This window comes from Lycium barbarum, chromosome 9 (assembly GCF_019175385.1).
Source record: "Lycium barbarum isolate Lr01 chromosome 9, ASM1917538v2, whole genome shotgun sequence".
Classification (NCBI taxonomy): Eukaryota; Viridiplantae; Streptophyta; class Magnoliopsida; order Solanales; family Solanaceae; genus Lycium; species Lycium barbarum.
The window spans coordinates 115,454,733-115,472,584 of record NC_083345.1 but is presented as its reverse complement, the minus strand read 5'-3'; the positions used below and the strand labels follow the sequence as shown (position 1 = coordinate 115,472,584).

At 39.6% G+C, this 17,852-nt stretch overlaps 1 protein-coding gene across 1 annotated transcript; it reads left to right on the top strand.

The window, feature by feature from the left end:
- The first annotated feature begins 8,225 nt into the window (after positions 1 to 8,225).
- LOC132612214 (uncharacterized) lies at positions 8,226 to 16,949 on the top strand. Its single transcript, XM_060326533.1, has 4 exons — positions 8,226 to 8,389; positions 11,083 to 12,084; positions 12,215 to 12,383; positions 16,563 to 16,949. The coding sequence occupies exons 1-4, from the start codon at positions 8,226 to 8,228 to the stop codon at positions 16,947 to 16,949; spliced, it is 1,722 nt and encodes a 573-aa protein (XP_060182516.1).
- Positions 16,950 to 17,852: the final 903 nt, after the last annotated feature.

The window sequence follows — 17,852 nt, the reverse complement described above, 5'->3', positions numbered from 1 at the left end:
TTCTCACTATTTTTGGCTCAAATTATGCATACAAGTTGAAAAATACTTTAAAAGTAGGGAAAAGGGTCAAATATCCTCTACTTTAGTTTATTGGTCAAATATACCCTCTATTAGTCAAAGTAGTCGAATATACCTCTCTGTTAGCCAAAGTACATAAATATACCCCTGAATGGATGAAAAATCTCAAATCAGCCCAAATTACCCATTTAACAAAAATTACCCATGCCCCATCACTTAGACCCGACCCGACCCGGCCCACAAAATAATAATAATAATAATAATAATAATAATAATAATAATAATAATAATAATAATAATTTGAAGCAAAAATAAGAAAATAAAATATCAAATATTTTTGAAAATATTTTGATTACTAAATCTTGTACTAATATATGTTGTTATAATATTTTTGAGATCACCATTAAGTTTTGGTAGGGCTCCAAGCCTCCAACCGTTATTTGAAAAATTAGCATGTTGATCATTCTTTGGCAGTAGAGTTAGGAGGCACTTTTTTTAGTCTTTATCTTCTTAAAATCTCTCTATGAGCATGAATTTTCTCCGGGTTCTTCTTTTTTAATGTACTATCTTCAATTTGTAATTATTCCAAAACTTTCTGTAGAAGACTGTGTGCCCAGTGATGTAACTTAAGTGAAATCACTAATGTAATTAGTTAGAATTAGTTGAGTTAGTTACACTTGATTAGTTGGCTAGATATTTTAGTGAGTATGTCCCTTAAGTTTATATATATATATACACATATATACACACACTAGGCAGTTAGGATATACAGTTGTACATTTTCATTTTCATCAGTACACATAACGAGATATTTTTTCTCCTTTCTTCCTCTCTAAGATTTCATCTCCATTAATGCTTCCATATCTGAGCTCCTTAACATGATATCAGAGCATCCAAGTTAAACCTGCTATTAGCTCAGTATAGTTGAAGTTGAGATGAACTCTCCGTTCGTAGGAAATTTCTGTGCGATTTAATTCGTAGAAAACTCGTGATTTGCGATTTTGCGATCTCAGTTCGATCGATTTAAATTCAAGTTTCTTCATCAATTTTCAGTTGATTTGAGTGTAGTTTGTGTTAGATTATTTCAAATCAAGGTTTAACAATGGCACCAGTAGATGAATCCATCAATGGCGCAATTGGAGCTACAAGTCAAACTCGGAATCAAAATTCATAGCAAGCTGTGACGTACACCATAATCATCCTCTTTACATTCTTCCTTCAGATACACAAGGTTCAGTTCTCATCTCTGTAAAGCTTCAACGTTCTGAAAACTACTCGTTATGGAGTAAATCTCTGAAAATTGTAATGTTAGGCAAAAATAAACTAGGTTTTATTTTGGGAACCTGTCGCAAGGAAAATTATGATGCTAGTTTCCATGAGCTTTAGCATAGATGTAATGCGATTGTGTTATCATGGATTATGAACACAATTTCAAAGAATTTGGTTAGTGCTGTGATTTGCGGTTCTGATGCTCACGCTGTGTGGGAAGATCCGAGAGAGAGATTCGATAAGGTTAATGCTTCTACTGCGTTCTATTTGCATAGGGAGATTGTGGCTCTCACTGAAGGTACTTCCTCCGTATCAGTATACTTCACTAGACTTAAGGAGTTATGGGATGAGTTTGGTGCATTGGTTCCTCCTCCTTCATGTCCTTGTCCAGAGTCCAAACAGTACAGTGAACATTTTCAACTACACAAGTTGTGGTAGTTTCTCATGGGACTGAATGAGTCTTATGATCATACTAGAAGTCAAGTTTTGATCAGCGTTTTAAAAGGCAGTTTCAGGACTCGTCTTGGGGTTCGTCTCGGGGGGGGGGGGGGGGGGGGGCACTGGTAAAACGCCCCGGGCTCACGTGCGAGGCTTAGTTCATGTGAGGCTTACGCCCTGAGCGCCCGACTGAATGCCTTAAACATGCCTAACGCCCAATGCTCGGGGCTCGCCTAACAGTTCTTACACAAACTATATGTTAGATTCTTTAATTAAAATCATTGACTCTCATAATTCTTTAACAAATGAATGATACTTAATAGTTTTTCATGTATAGAAATAAGAAGATTGGGTGTAACTCAAATAACAAGTCGTAATATTGCATATTTACTATTCCAGAACATCGTGAGGGTGAATATCACTTAATATTTCTTTTAAAAATACACAACCGAATTGTACATTTTCACTTATCATTGATCTTTTGTCCTATGTATCAAAATTGTCATATTTTATTATTTATCTATTTGAAAGTAATTTTATTTTATTCGTGAGGGAGTTACATTTTAATTATAATACTGATAAAGCTTTATTGATTGTTTGCTTATAGGTAGATAAAATGAATAGTTTGATAGTAATATTGTTTTAAAAAATTGAGATTTTTTCATTGTTTGAAAGTTAAGATGTTAAAGTTTATTTTGCAGTTCATAATAGCTTTTATTTCATTTTATTGTTTATACTTGTAAAATTATGCTACATATAATTACAAATTGTAAGTGGTGTATAATCGATTGCTTTAATTAGTATTTTGTGAGGATCAAACACACACACACACACACACACACACACACACACACACACACACACACACACATATATATATATATATATATATATATATATATATATAATATTATTTTTTCTTTTATTTACAGTTTTCTTTTATTTTTTTTTATGTAATTTTACTTATTTAAAAATATTTATTGTAATTATATTATTTGATGTGTAATGACCCTCTCGGTCGTTATGGAAAATCTTGGATCGCCTTACCGAATAGAACCTTCCCAAGGGTAGAATGAACTAATAGAAACTCAAAGGTAGTAGAGGCTCACAGTTTGAGGTATTCCATTCATCCTGGCGCTACTAAGATGTACCGAGATCTGAGACAACATTACTGGTGGGCTAGGATGAAGCGTGACATAGTGGAGTTTGTTGCTCAGTGTTTGAACTGCCAATAGGTGAAGTATGAACATCAGAAACCTGGGGGTACACTTCAAAGGATGCCCATTCCTGAGTGAAAGTGGGAAAGAATAGCAATGGATTTCGTGTTTGGTCTTCCAAAGCTGTTGGGGAAGTTTGATTCTATATTGGTTATTGTCGACAGGTTGACTAAGTCTGCTCACTTTATTCCGGTCCGGGTAACTTATGACGCGGAGAAATTAGCCAAGATCTACATTGGTGAGGTTGTTAGGTTACATGGGTTTCCTATTTCCATCGTGTCCGACAGGGGCACAACGTTTACATCTCGGTTTTGGAAGCATCTGCATGAGGAATTGGGTACTAGGTTAGACCTTAGTACATCTTTCCACCCTCAGACTGACGGGCAGTCCGAGCGGACTATTCAGGTTCTTGAGGATATGCTCCGAGCTTGTGTGATAGACTTCAATGGTCATTGTAATTAGTTCTTACCATTGGTAGAATTCGCGTATAGCAATAGTTACCACTCGAGCATCGATAAGGCTCTATTTGAGGCATTGTATAGGAAAAGATGTAGGTCTTCTATTTATTGGTTCGATGCGTTTGAGGTAAGACCTTGGAGTACGAACCTTATGAGAGAGCCCTTAGAAAAGGTGAAGGTGATTCAAACTAAGCTTTTGGCAGCACAGAGTAAGCAGACTAAAAGGTCCGAGATCTTGAGTTTGGGGAGGGAGAGCAAGTGTTGTTGAAAGTCTCACCCATGAAGGGTGTTATGAAGTTTGGGAAGAGGCGCAAGCTTAGCCCGAGATTCATTGGGCCATTTGAGATTCTCAAGCATGTGGGGAGGTAGCTTGTGAGTTGGCTTTACCTCCGGGCTTATCAAGCGTTCATCCGGTATTTCATGTTTCGATGTTAAAGAGGTATCATGGTGATGGTTCGTATGAGAAAGAGCCGATTACTATTTTAGATAGAGACCTTCGTAAGTTGTGATCGAAGGGAATAGACTTTGTAAAAGTTCAGTGGAAGAATCGCCCAATTGAGGAAGTTACTTGGGAAACAGAATCGGATATGTGTAGCAAGTATCCTCAACTTTTTGCCGAAACAGGTACCTTTTTCCTAGATTCCTCATCCTTGTCTGTTCGGGGACAAACAGTGCTTTAAATGGTATCTGATGTAACGACCCTCCCGGTCGTTATGGAAAATCTAGGATCGCATTACCAAATACAACATTCTCAAGGATAGAATGAGCTAATAGAAACTCAAAGGTAAAAGTCTAAGAACTGAAAACTTGGCTTGTTGTGATTATTGTTTGGTTGTGTTGAGTCCGTTGGGAGGTGATATAGGAAATTAGACCTCCATTAGGAATTCCGAGGCCACTGGTGAGTCTGTATCATGTTTTTACATTAATGTACACGTTTTGTTTATGCTGTGAGGTCTCGAGTGAAGTGTTGTATGGTAAAGCGAAAAACTGTGAAAATTAGCGAGTTCACTGGTTCGGTGGTACCCGCCGCAGCGACCGACATCTCTCCGCCGTGGTCAGTCAGGTTTTGGGTGTGTCCGCTATGGCTGGCACATGTAGCGAAACTATGACCGCCACAGCGGAGGAGAGTTTTAGAGTTGGTTTGCTACAGCGGGCACTTGCCCGCTATAACGGGACCGCTGGAGCTATGGTTTGATCGCCACAGCAGTCGATGGGGACAGAATCCCGATTTTTAAACACTTAGTTCTGAATTTTTTATTCATAAATCTCCAACACAGTTTCCAAGGAGCACTTAGGGCGGAATTCTAAGCTAGGGCAAGAATATTCTTGAGAGGTAAGTCTCAACCATTCCTTCCTTCATAACGCGCTCATCTCTAAGACTATCATCCTTCTAATGAGTCTATAATGGTGAATTGGGACTATAACCCTAGTACTTAATAGACTTTCAATAGTTGGTAGGTTATGATTGTTGTTGTGGGATTATCATCTAAAGGCTTGGGTTATCACTTTCTAATCAAGAATTGAACCATTAGAGATATGAACTAAGTGAATTGAGACTTAGGGTTTCATAAAAATGGTAGCTTGACCATAGAAACTGCTTGTAAGAGATAACTCGATTAAATAACCTTATGAATTGACAGTTTGTGACTGCTAAGGCCAATGTTAGGATGATTTACGCTGATTAATCATTCACCCATTAGAAAGGGGTAAGGTGGAAGGCTGTTCATTGTATTGATATTGTTGACTAGAGTGTTTGTGATTTATTTAGCATCTTAATTGCTAGACTTTGAGCGTTTCGAGGCTTTACGGAAGGGAAAGACTATAGCAGTATGATTCGCATTGTTCCGGCTCTGCAGTTGAGGTAGGTTACAGTCTACTTGAATTAGACTTTGATTAGTTGATTGTATGTACTATGAAATTGATAGGAGAAAACATGTCTAGTCTTCAGGCATAATGTGTGTGGTTGAAATTCTTATATGATATTGATTGAATAATTATGTGGGCTTAGTGCCACTATTCTATATATTGTGACCTACAGGTTTATGATATTTGTGGTGAGAAGTTAATATGATCTTGTTGGTGAAATTGAGGTACAAATTGATAAATCGATTATTGAAAGCGATGTGACAATAGATATGTATAGACATGAAAAGGCACATTTGACCAGGGGTGAGGATGTGACCTTTATGTATGAACAGGCACATTTGACCGGGGGTGAGGATGTGGCCTAGTTGTGAGCTCGTGGTTTGAGGTTCATTCCAGAATGAGTGGTACATAGACACCATAGGTCCCCTGCAGGTCATGTCTATTAGGAAATTACACCAATTAGCATGTATGTACACGAGTGATCAGTGACTGAGTAGTGCGAATGTGTTGGAGACCTATTTCGATCTGCTTTCGTTGACTTGATTTTGATATCATTGGGTGACTTGATTGTTAATATCATTGGTTGACTTGTTGTTGGGCTATTTGATTATGTGTTGTTGACCGGTCTTTTTATTTTATTGATTTTATGATTTATACATAATACTAATCTTAGTCGGCCTATGATATCTACCGGTACATAGTGTTTGTACTGATACTACATTGCTGCATTCTTTTGAGTGCAGATTGTGATCTAAAGACTGCTACCCGACCTCACATTTAGCGTTGAGGCCATTTGCTGGCAGATTGAGGGTGAGCTTCTATCCATGCCAGACTGCCCGAATATCTTCTTTATCTAATGTCTATTCCATTTCATACATTGATGTTTATTTGTTTTAGACAGTATGAACTCCTTAGATATGTTTTGGATTAGAGTCCTTGTACGGTGACTTTCAAATTTTGGGATTGTCATAGTTAGGACTTCCGCATTTACGTTATTATTTTATAGCATGACTATTTTTGATTTATCTTGTGTTTAACTGCTATGCATTGGTTAAATAAAAATGGACTTGAATGAGTAGATGGTTAGACGTATTAGTTCGCCCACTAGGAGTTAGCGTGGGTGCCAGTCATGGAAGGTTGGGTCGTGACATTTTGAAATAATAAAAATTAAATACCCATGGGGCTTACGGGGTGTGCCTCGGGACTTATGTCTCGTCGAGGCATATGTAAAACGTCCCACCTTTTAAAACACTGGTTCTGATGACTTCTCCCGTACTTAATATCTATCAAGCCTATGCCATGATCATAAATGTTGAAAGTCAAAGAAAGAATCTACAGGGAAACAACATGTTCTCTCAAGGTGAGAGTAGTGAATCTGCCTTGATAAGTAATAGAATTCAGAACATTGGAGGCTATAGCAATCATGGTATTAGCTATGGAAGTTTGAATGAGTTTACTATGCTAAGTAACAAAATGTCAAATAATGGAGGAGTTAATAGTGGTTTCAGGTCCAGAAACAACTTTGGAAAGTCATCTCTATACTGTGAGCATTGCAAGTTTAGGGGTCATACCAAGGATAATTGTTACTAATTACATGGTTATCCATCAGACAACAAATACACAAAGAAAGGAGGGTAGTTCAACACCTATGCTAACAATGTTACCAATACAGGTAACCTATCTTTAGATGATCAGGGATATGCAGCTCAGTATCCTCCTCAGGTCAACAATGCTCCTCTGCCTTCCCAGTATAACACAACACTTCCATCAGTTCCACAATTTACCTCAGAACAACACTTTCAAATCCTCAACATGCTAGGAAAAGGAAAAGGAAAGATGGCTGATGCAGTAACAAATACAGCTAAGTTTGATTCTGCAAGAATATGTGGTACATCAGGTACTATCATTGCTCTTATGTCTAATCCAGTTGAAAAAAACCTGATAGTTGATACTAGGTAATCAAATCATACGGTTCACAATATTAACCTTCTCAGTAAACTAGAAGAATTGACTGGACTGAATAAAAATAAGGTACAATTACCTATAGGAGAATAAGTGCCAATTAGTCAAAAGGGAGAATCTCTAATACTCCAAAACAAATATGTTCAGAATGTACTCTATATACCAGGAGTCAAGTACATCCTATTATTAGTGTCAAAAATCACAAAGGAATTATATTGTGCAGTGCTATTCTTTCCTTATTTTTGTGTGTTTCAGGAACTCTTAAGTGGGAAGGTGATGGGGATTCGTAGAGAGGAAGATGGTCTCTACATTCTCAAAGATGATAGTGCAGACTGACCAATACTCTCAAAGCTGATAGTGCAGACTGACCAATACATATATAATCAGGAATAAGGTTCATCAACAAGCAGCCAGGAATAAAACTTCATAGCAGGCTAGTTCTAATACTGTGCACGCTAGCACTAGTTCTAGCATTACTAAGCTGTGTAATTCTAGTTCCTTATGGCATAAGAGGTTAGGACATGCTCATCTGAGAGTTGTCAGATGTATTCCTTATTTGAAAAATGAGAAGTTTACTGATGTTTGTAATGTGTGTCCTATTGCTAAACAAACTAGAAGTCCTTTTCCAATGAGTCATAGTGTTTCTACTTGTGTGTTTGACCTAGTTCATGCTGATGTATGGGAACCTTATAGAGTCCCTACTCATAATGGAATGAGGTATTTTTTTATACTATTCGATGATTGTTCTACATACATTTGGATCTTTTTACTCACTACTAAAGCTGATGTGATTATTGTCTTGAAAGAATTCCTACTGTCTGTTAGGACTCAGTTTGGTACTGAAGTTAAGTGTCTAAGGACTGATAATGGCACTGAGTTTTTGAATGAGATTGTTTGATGTTTACTCAAGTATAAATGTATTTTACATCAAAGCTTATGTGTATATACTCCTCAACAAAATGGAGTGGTATAGAGGAGACATAAATCTATCCTAGATATGGCCAGGGCTCTAAGGTTTCAGGCTGGTGTTCCTCTGAGGTTTTGGGGTGAATGTGTATCCACTGCAGTCTATCTTCTCAATAGGTTACCTACTCCTCCGTTGAAGGATATTTCTCTATTTGGAAAACTGTTTCTAGATCTTCATCTCTTCACCATCTCAGGGTGTTTGGTAGCTTGTGTCATGCAACTTCCTTAAGAAAACATGATAAATTCAGTCGTAGAGTAATTCATGCTTTCCATCTTAGTAACTTCTCTAATAAAAAAGGCTACATTCTCTATGACTTATGTACCAAAGTGTTTTTTGTAAGCAAAGACACTGTTTTCTAAGAGGATGTGTTTCCTTTTAAACATGTTCATACTGCTGCTTCTCCAGTTTTTCCTGTTATTGACTTGCCTGAATATGAGATTCCTACTCCTTGTACTTCTACTCAGCCTACTACAGCGACCTATGATGTGTGTGAACCTTCTCCAAACCCATGTATCACCTCAGCATCTGAACATGATTCTCCTTCTACTCTAACTTTTTCTTAACTACTAAGTCTTAATCTTGATCCTGAAATCAGAAAATCCTCCAGAGCTAGTAAACCTCCCATCTGGATGTATGACTATATTGAACCCTCCAAAACTTCAGCCTGTTCATATCCTTTGAGCAACTATGTGTCCTAATAAAATCTCAGTATGGTGACCCACCATGTCATCATACCACATAGGTGCCACTTGACACATATATTTGGCATGTGGAATGGTTAGATAAAAGGAAGACTTGATATCATATGGGAAGACTTGATAGTATGGGAAGATTCTAGAGATATATGAAGAATTCCCTTAGAAGGCCCTAGAATTCTATGGATTTACACGGAAAGTCCTTAGAACACTCTAATTGTATAGAGATTTATAGAATAGGGGCTTCTTTGTAAATATGTAAGGACTTATGCAATAATTATCATTTACATAGTAGTCTCTAGGTAAGTAGTATAAATAGAGGGCATTCATTTGTAAAAACCATCAAGCAAAAACAATTCGCGTTCTCCCTATTACAAAAAGCTTCATTTAGCCAATTTCTTTTGTCTTCCTTATTTACCATTCTCTTAGCGATCCTAAGGGGTTGTTTGGTACACAGTATTAGCTAGGATATCCCAGCACTAACTGTGGGATTAATTTTGCCCCATGTTTGGTATAAAGTGCATCCTAAACTTGAAGATGAGATATCCCATCTTATCCCATTAATCTTGGGATTATTTTATCCCATCTCCGAGATGGGATAAATTATACACAAGAGATGGGATAAATTAGTCCTAGGATTATAATCCTGGGATAATTTTGTCTACGTACCAAACGACCACTAAGAGTTACTATCTAGGCTGACTAGGATTAGCAAGATCGTGAGCAAGTTGTGCAAAATCGTGAGCAAGTTTTAAGTGTCGCTCGTGCGCTTAGTTGAAGACTAAGGACGTGACAATGTGGTATCAGAGCGAAGGTTACGACTAAGAGAATGGCAAATGATAGAGAAATCAACGCTGCTAAAACCCAGGCCAACGTCACCTAGGATGCCGCTGGCAAGAAGGGCCATAACAAAAAGAGGAATGCCACCAACAAGAGTCAGGAGGTGCTACGAGAGGTTGTTCCAAACGAAGGGCTTACATCCCAAGAACCATCTACCACTGAGGTGAGCGAGGATGACGTGAAGGTCCTGTTCGAGGACGTCTCGCTCTGTGAAAAGTGGGTTATGAAGGTTAATGTGGGGATAGATGCCGTCGACATCTTTAGCCAATGTCTGGGGAAGGTAAAGGGCACCCTTAGCATTCTTGAGGGGCATGCTTTTAAAGAGATTAATAGCATCCGAAATGACTTGGAGGGGCGTACGCAGGCCGAGATTGAGGTAAAACAAACCATCACTGCCTTAGAGTGTAGACTCATGGAGGTGTTAAGTACTATTGATACCATGAAAGCAAAGATAATGGTGCTTTAAGAGCAGGTCGAGACTGGCGTGATCGAGGCAGCCAACAATGTTGTTGTAATGAGGGAGTCTAAGATCGAGGCTCTGAAGACACTACTAGTGCTCAAAGGGGTTCGTGATGCACTGGAAGTGGAAAACTTTCTTTAGTACGTGGAGAGTTATTTCAGGCATGGAAAAGTAAAGGACGATGAGGCCAAGATCAAGACCGTTATGTTGTAGCTATCAGAGACTGCCATGCTATGGTGGAGAAGAAAGGTCGTCGATGCTGAGAAAGGTTTATGTACAATCAGCACGTTGGATCAATTCAAGAATGAGTTTAAGCGATAGTTCTTCCCAAATAATATCTTGTACGAGGCAAGGAGGAAACTTTGAGAGTTGAAGCAGACAAGGAGCACACACGATTATGTCAAGGAGTTTACTACCCTTATGCTTCAAATACCCAACCTCACCAGTGATGAATTGTTGTTTCACTTCATGGACTGGTTACATAACTGGGCTAAGCAGGAGTTGCAACGCCGACAAGTCAGGGACATAGACTAAGCTATAGTGGAGGCTGAGTCTTTGATGGACTTCAGATATGACAAGCACGACAAAGTCAAAGGTAATGAGTTAAATGGTAACAATGCCAAAGGTGAGGGAGACCGTGGCACGAGCAACGAGTCTCAATAATAATACTCCATGACTCAAAATGCCAATAAGTTCGACCGAAAAAAGTCAAGTGGTCATCAGTGCTATGCCGAGAAGAAGGTGCAGATCCAGAAGAAGGGATGTTACATATCTTGAGGGTTTCACAACTTCAGAAATTGCCCCGATTTAAAGAGCCTCAATGCGATGGTCGGTGAACGAAAGGAGCATACGCAAAGACAGAGTTTGGGAACTGCACATTGGGGACCATCAGACTATGTGGTGCTGTCAAGAAGCAATCTATCCAACCTGATGAGAATAAAAATAAGTACGTGGATCTCACTATTAATAACAAGCTCGCTCGTGCTTTAATGGTCACTGGAGCAACTCACTATTTTGTGACAGAGGCCGCAGCGAGGAGACTAGAGTTGAACCCCACTCCTATTAACGCCTACGTCAAGACTATGAATGCTAAGCCAAAAAATGCTCGTGGTGTAGCCATTGGTGTTGGTGTCAAATTGGGCAACTGGAAAGGTACCACAAATTTTACCGCCACTACTATGGATATTTTTGACATTATTCTAGGGCAAGAGTTCTTTAGACATTGCCATGTGATGATTGACCCCTATCTCCAACGTCTCTTGGTCTTGGAGCGAGAAGGAGCTTGCATAGCGCCTACAGTGACTATGCCGCATGCACAGGTCAAAGCAAAACTTTCAGCTATGCAGCTTATCAAAGGGCTCAAGAAAGGGGAGTCGATATTCATGGCAACCATTGCAAGTTTGAAGGAATACAAGGTTCCCCATGAGACACTGCCTCCTTGCATAGAGAAGTTTCTCCAGGAGAACAAATATGTTATGCCCGACGATCTTCCTAAGTGCTTGCCTCCTAGACGTGAGGTGGATCATAAGATTGAGTTAGAGACAGGGGCTAAGTCACCCGCATTCTCCCCTTATCACATGGCACCACCTGAGTTGGAGGAGCACAGGAGACAACCGAGAGAGCTATTGGATACTAGTCATATCCATCCATCAAAGGCATCCTTTAGCGCACCAGTGTTGTTCCAACAAAAGAAGGATGGATCATTGCGCTTATGTATAGACTATCGAGCACTTTATAAGGTCACAATGAAGAACAAGTACTCGATACCGCTCATTGCCGACTTATTTGATAGACTTGGACCAGCCAAGTACTTTACCAAGGTGGATCTTCGCAAGGGTTACTACCAGGTTCGGATTGCAGAAGGGGAAGAACCGAAGATAGCATGTCTGACGAGGTACTGAGCCTTCGAGTGGTTGGTGATGCCCTTCGGCTTAACCAACACACCCACTACATTTTGCAACCTCATGAACAAGATCTTTCATCCTACCTGGATCAATTAGTGGTAGTATACTTGGATGATATAGTCTACAACAATACCTTGGAAGAGCACATGGAACACTTACGGAAGGTTTTCCAAGTCTTGCGGGAGACGAGTTATACATCAAGAGGGAGAAGTGCGAGTTTGCACAATCAAAGGTACACTTCTTAGGTCATGTCATTAGCAATGACGAGTTACATATGGATGAGGCTAAGGTACAACCTATTCAAGAGTGGGAGGCGTGATACGCTCAAATTACACCTATTAATGGCGTAAAGCGGACGTTGTCAAATATAGTAACCCAACAAGGTTGGGGTCGAATCCCACAGGGAATATGGAGAGAAAAGAGTACTAATCGTATGCGATACCAATCTTTAAATGCTTTAATCCTATTCCGGATAGTTTGAATTGATTGTTGAATAATGTAATTGAATACTTTGACTTAGAATGTAATTAATATGAGAGAGAGACTAAGGTTGTGTTTCCCAATTTGATTAGATATTATGCTTCGGATTTCAATGTGATATACTTCTAATGGTTGTTCTAAGAATATGCACTTGATCTCTTAAAGACTTCTTAATGTTTCCCAACAGTTAAGCAGTATTTCCTCTTTTTGATTCTTCCGAATATAAAAGAGTTACAATCGAAGAGCGACCAATAATGCCAATTTAGACTTATTCTTATTCCTAAGTTAGTCTATTAAACGAGGGTTAACGCCTCGAGTCATTGTTATTCAATCTTACCAATATTGACTCTCTTTCCCAAGAAAAGTCAATATAATGGCTTCGGCTAATGCTTGCAATCATTACCCAACGTTACAACACAAAGATAGAATAAATAACAACAACCATTATGCATATATCAATAATAGAAACCCATTCACATAATACCCATCATGGGATTCACAACCTTAGAATTGAAATTAGCTACTCATAATGTTTCTTGACAGAAAAAGCTTAAAGATTAACATAATACACTTACAATACTAATACAAGATGGAATGAGAGTGAAGTTGTTGCCTTAAATGCTCCAATCACTTCAAGATTAAAAATCTAGGGTTTATGCCTCTAAAATAAAATCTGAATAATGAATTAAAACCCTACATTATGTATTTATAGAGCCAAAAATCGCGCCAAGTTTCTGGACAAAAATGCCCTTACGCCGCATTGTTACGGACCGTAACTCAGGTTACGGTCCGTCCTTCATTTCGTCATTTGACCACTTCGACGTTACGGCCACCATGCGACGGACCGTACCCTGTGTTACGGTCCGTCCTTCTGAAGCGTAAGTGGTGACAATTACTTGGCAACTCTCTGGAATTTTGGATGATGTTACGGTGAAGGGTTACGGACCGTAACATGAGTTACGGACCGTAACACTAAACCGTAACACTGAAGATTTTATTGAAACTCTCTGGAAATTTAGCTCATGTTACGGTGACATGTTACGGACCGTAACATGAGTTACGGACCGTAACACTTCACCGTAACACTGATGGTTTCAATGAAACTTTCTGGAAATTCAGGCCTTGTTACGGTTCAAAGGTACGAACCGTAACATGAGTTACGGACACCGTTACGGTCCGTAACATGAGTTACGGACCGTCGCTTAGCTCAAATTTGTCCGTTTTTCCAGCATTACTTCTCATTTCCGATCCTTAGTTAATCAACCCTATAAAACACAAAAATAACATAAGAAACAATATAAAAACACTTAAAATCAAGCAATATTTCTAGTTACAAAGGCATAAAATGTGCCACAATTCACGGCACATCAAGGCGCTTACAAAGGTAACCGAGTTGAGATCCTTCCTTGGCCTTGTTAACTACTATCAACGGTTTATCAGTGGCTACTCAGGTAAGGCAACACTATTAACCGAGCTGCTAAAGAAGAACAAGTCACGGGCTTAGACGGAGAACTGCCAAAAGGTGTTTGAACACCTTAAGGCATCTGTGACTGAGGAGCTAGTCTTGGTGTTGCCCAACTTTACTTAGAGGTTTTAGTTGCATACACATGTGCCTGACTTTTCCATTAGAGGTGTTTTGATGCAAGATAGACATCCCATAGTATCCGAGAGCTGCAAGCTGAACGAGACAAAGAGGTGTTATACTGTACAGGAGAAAGAGATGACTACCATTGTGCATTGCCTTTGCACATGGAGACATTACTTGCTGGGTCGAAGTTTGTGGTCAAGATTGATAATGTGGCCACCAGCTACTTTCAAACATAGAAGAAGCTCACACCTAAGCAGGTTAGGTGGTAAGATGTTTTGGCTGAGTTCGATTATATGCTGGAGTATAAGCTGGGTAAGGGTAAAATTATGGTTGATGCCTTGAGTCGAAAGGCCGAGCTTACTGCTATTACTTCAGTAATTTGAGATATCCGAGAGGCTATAAAGGAGGGCATACAACATGATCCAGCAGCATAGCATCTTATGGAGTTAGCCACGCAGGGAAAGATGAGGCATTTTTGGGTGGAAAATAGTTTATTACTCACCACAAGTCGGAGGGTCTACGTTTTGAAGTTTGGAGATATTAGGCAGCAGATCAAGAAGGAGAGCCATGACATATTATGGGCCGGTCATCCAGGCCAATGTTGCACCAGAGCCTTAGTTTAGTAGGTCTACTATTGGCCGCGCATGCGAAAGGACATAGGGTGTTATGTACAGACTTGTATTTTGTGCCAACAAGACAAGGTTGAGCAGAGGTAGTCCAGAGGACTTTTGGAGCCATTACTAGTTGTGGAGCATCCATGGGATAGCGTGACTGTGGACTTTATCACTTGTTTACCGAAGTTTGACGGTTATGACACTATCATGGTGGTCGTGGACAGATTTTTGAAGTATGCTAGGTTCATGCCCGCCACAGCAGGATGCAAAACTAAGGAGGCCGCCAAGCTATTCTTCAAGAACGTAGTGAAATATTAGGGCTTACCAAGGCATATCAGCAGTGATTGAGACCCCCACTTCATTGGGAACTTTTGGAGGGAGTTGATTGATATACTTGGCACGGAACTACACTTTTCCACTAGTTTCCGCCGGCAAACGGACGGACAAATAGAACGGGTCAATGCCTTATTATAGTACTATTTGAGGCATTATGTGAGTGCGCATCAGAAGGATTGGGCAAGGCTCTTAGACATTCCCCAATTCTCCTATAACCTGCAACGAAATGAGTCTACGAGGTAGACATTATTTGAGCTATCCACAGGTCAACAACCACAAACTTCACATTCACTATTAGCAGCATTTGAGGGGAAGAGTTTGGGGGCTTATTAGATGGACTAGGGGTTCAAGGAGCTGCTTGATACTACTAAGTTCTAATTGGACAAGGCAGCAAAAAAGATGAAAAAGTTTGCCGACCGCAAGCGTCGTCCCATAGATTATAAGGTTGGGGACATGGTCTTGGTGAAGTTTAATCCGAGGTAGTTTAAGGCACTACGGGACGTGCACCAGAACTTGGTACGGAAGTATAAGAGGCTGTTTGGGATCATTGTCAAGGTGGGAAAGATCTCATATAAGTTAGAGTTATCGCCTCATATAAAGATTCATCCCGTCTTCCATGACAGCGTGCTCAAGACATACCATGAAGACAAGGGTGATCCTAGTCAAGGTCAGTCGAGTCGGGCACCGCTCTCATGATCGGGAGATTGAGGCTATCGTTGATTACCAGGCTAGGCGAAGACAAGGACAGAAAGCCACCACCATGTTCCTCGTCTACTGAAAGGGGCAATCACCGAAGGAGGCCACATAGGAGCGATATGAAGACTTATGGCAATTTAAAGACAAGATCCGAGAGTTTATACAACAGTAATGCACCGCAGTCGTCGCAACACCAGGTGGGGGAGAGTGTGATGACCCACCATGTCATCATGCCACCTAGGTGCCACTTGGCACATATATGTGCTATATGGAATGTTTACATAAAAGAAAAACTTGATAGTATGGGAAGATTCTAGAGACATATGTAGAATTCCCTTGGAAGGCTCTTGAATTTCATGGATTTGCATGGAAAGTCCTTAAAACACTCTAGTTATGTAGAGATTTCTAGAATATGATCTTCTTTGTAAATATGTAGGGACTTATACAGTAATTATTATTTACATGGTAGTCCCTAGGTGAGTAGTATAAATAGAGGGCATTTATTTGTAAATACTATCTAGCAAAAACAATTCCAGTTCTCTGTAATAAAAAAGCTTCATTTAGCAAATTTCTCTTGTCTTCCTTATTTACCATTCTCTTAGCGATCCTAAAAGTGGCAATCTAGGCTGAATTGGCATAGCAAGATCGTGAGCAAGTTGTGCAAGATTGTAAGTAAGTTGTCAAGTGCCACACATGCGCTTAGTTGAAGACTAAGGAAGTGACATCAGTCCCACCTATAAGCTATCCTTGGCAGGGTTTTTCTGCTATTTCTGAACCTAGATCTTACACTGAAGCAAGTAAGGATCCTCTTTGGATAGCTGCTATGTCGACAGAAATCTCAGCTTTAATATCAGCTTTGGAAGAAAAAAAGAGTTGGTCTATTGTGGATTTGCCACCTGGGAAAGTTCCCATTAGCTGCAAGTGGATACTCAAATTAAATATCATGCATCTGGAGAGGTATAAGGCCAGGTTAGTTGCTAAGGGTTACTCTCAACAAGAAGGGCTTGATTTCAAAGAAACTTTTTCTCCTGTTGCTAAAATGGTGGCTGTTAGGGCTGTAGTTGTTTTGGCTGCTTGTTCATCTTGGTACATATTTCAAATGGATGTTCACAATGCTTTTTTGCAAGGTGATTTACTTTAGGATGTTATACGCTTGTGCCTGAGGCCTTTGCAAGCCATGCAGAGAGTTTGCAAGTTGAACAAATCTCTGTATGGGTTGAAACAAGCCCCCACATAATGGAATCTGAAACTTACAGTAGCATTGACAGATATGAGGTTCAGTCAATCTCATTATGATTATGATTTATTCACACAGATGATGGATAGGGCCTTAATCATAATTCTAGTATATGTTGATGACCTACTTGTGAATGGAAGTAGTCTGTATCACATTTAAAAGTAAGAAAAGATTTAAAGTCCAGGTTTAAGATGAAAGACTTAGGTGAGCATAAATATTTCCTTGGGATAGTATTCTCCAAGAGTGACAAAGGAATTCACATATGTCAGAGAAAATATGCTCTAGAATTGGTTGTAGAAATGGGACTTGCGGGCAGCAAAGCAGTAGGGATACCTCTTGAATTCAACCACAAGCTTACATCAGTTGAGTTTGATAAAATTGTAAAGGCAGTAGGTGTTGCAGGTCAAGTTGCAGAGGATGCTTTGCTAGACGAGAAGGGAATACCAGAGAACTGTTTGGAGGTTGTTGTACTTGACCATGACAAGGCCTGATCTTGCCTTTATGGTACAAGTATTAAGCCAGCATATGCAACCCCAAAGTAGTCTCATATGGAGGGCTGACTTGGCATAGAAAGATCGTGAGCAAGTTGTGCAAGATCATGAGCAAGTTGTGCAAGATCATGAGCAAGTTGTCAAGTGCCGCACGTGCGCTTAGTTGAAGAATAAGGACGTGACATCAGTCCCACCTATAAGCTATCCTTGGCAGGTTTTTCTGCTATTTATGAACCTAGATCTTACACTGAAGCAAGTAAGAATCTTCTTTGGATAGCTGTTATGAAGGTAGAAATCTTAGCTTTGGAAGAAAACA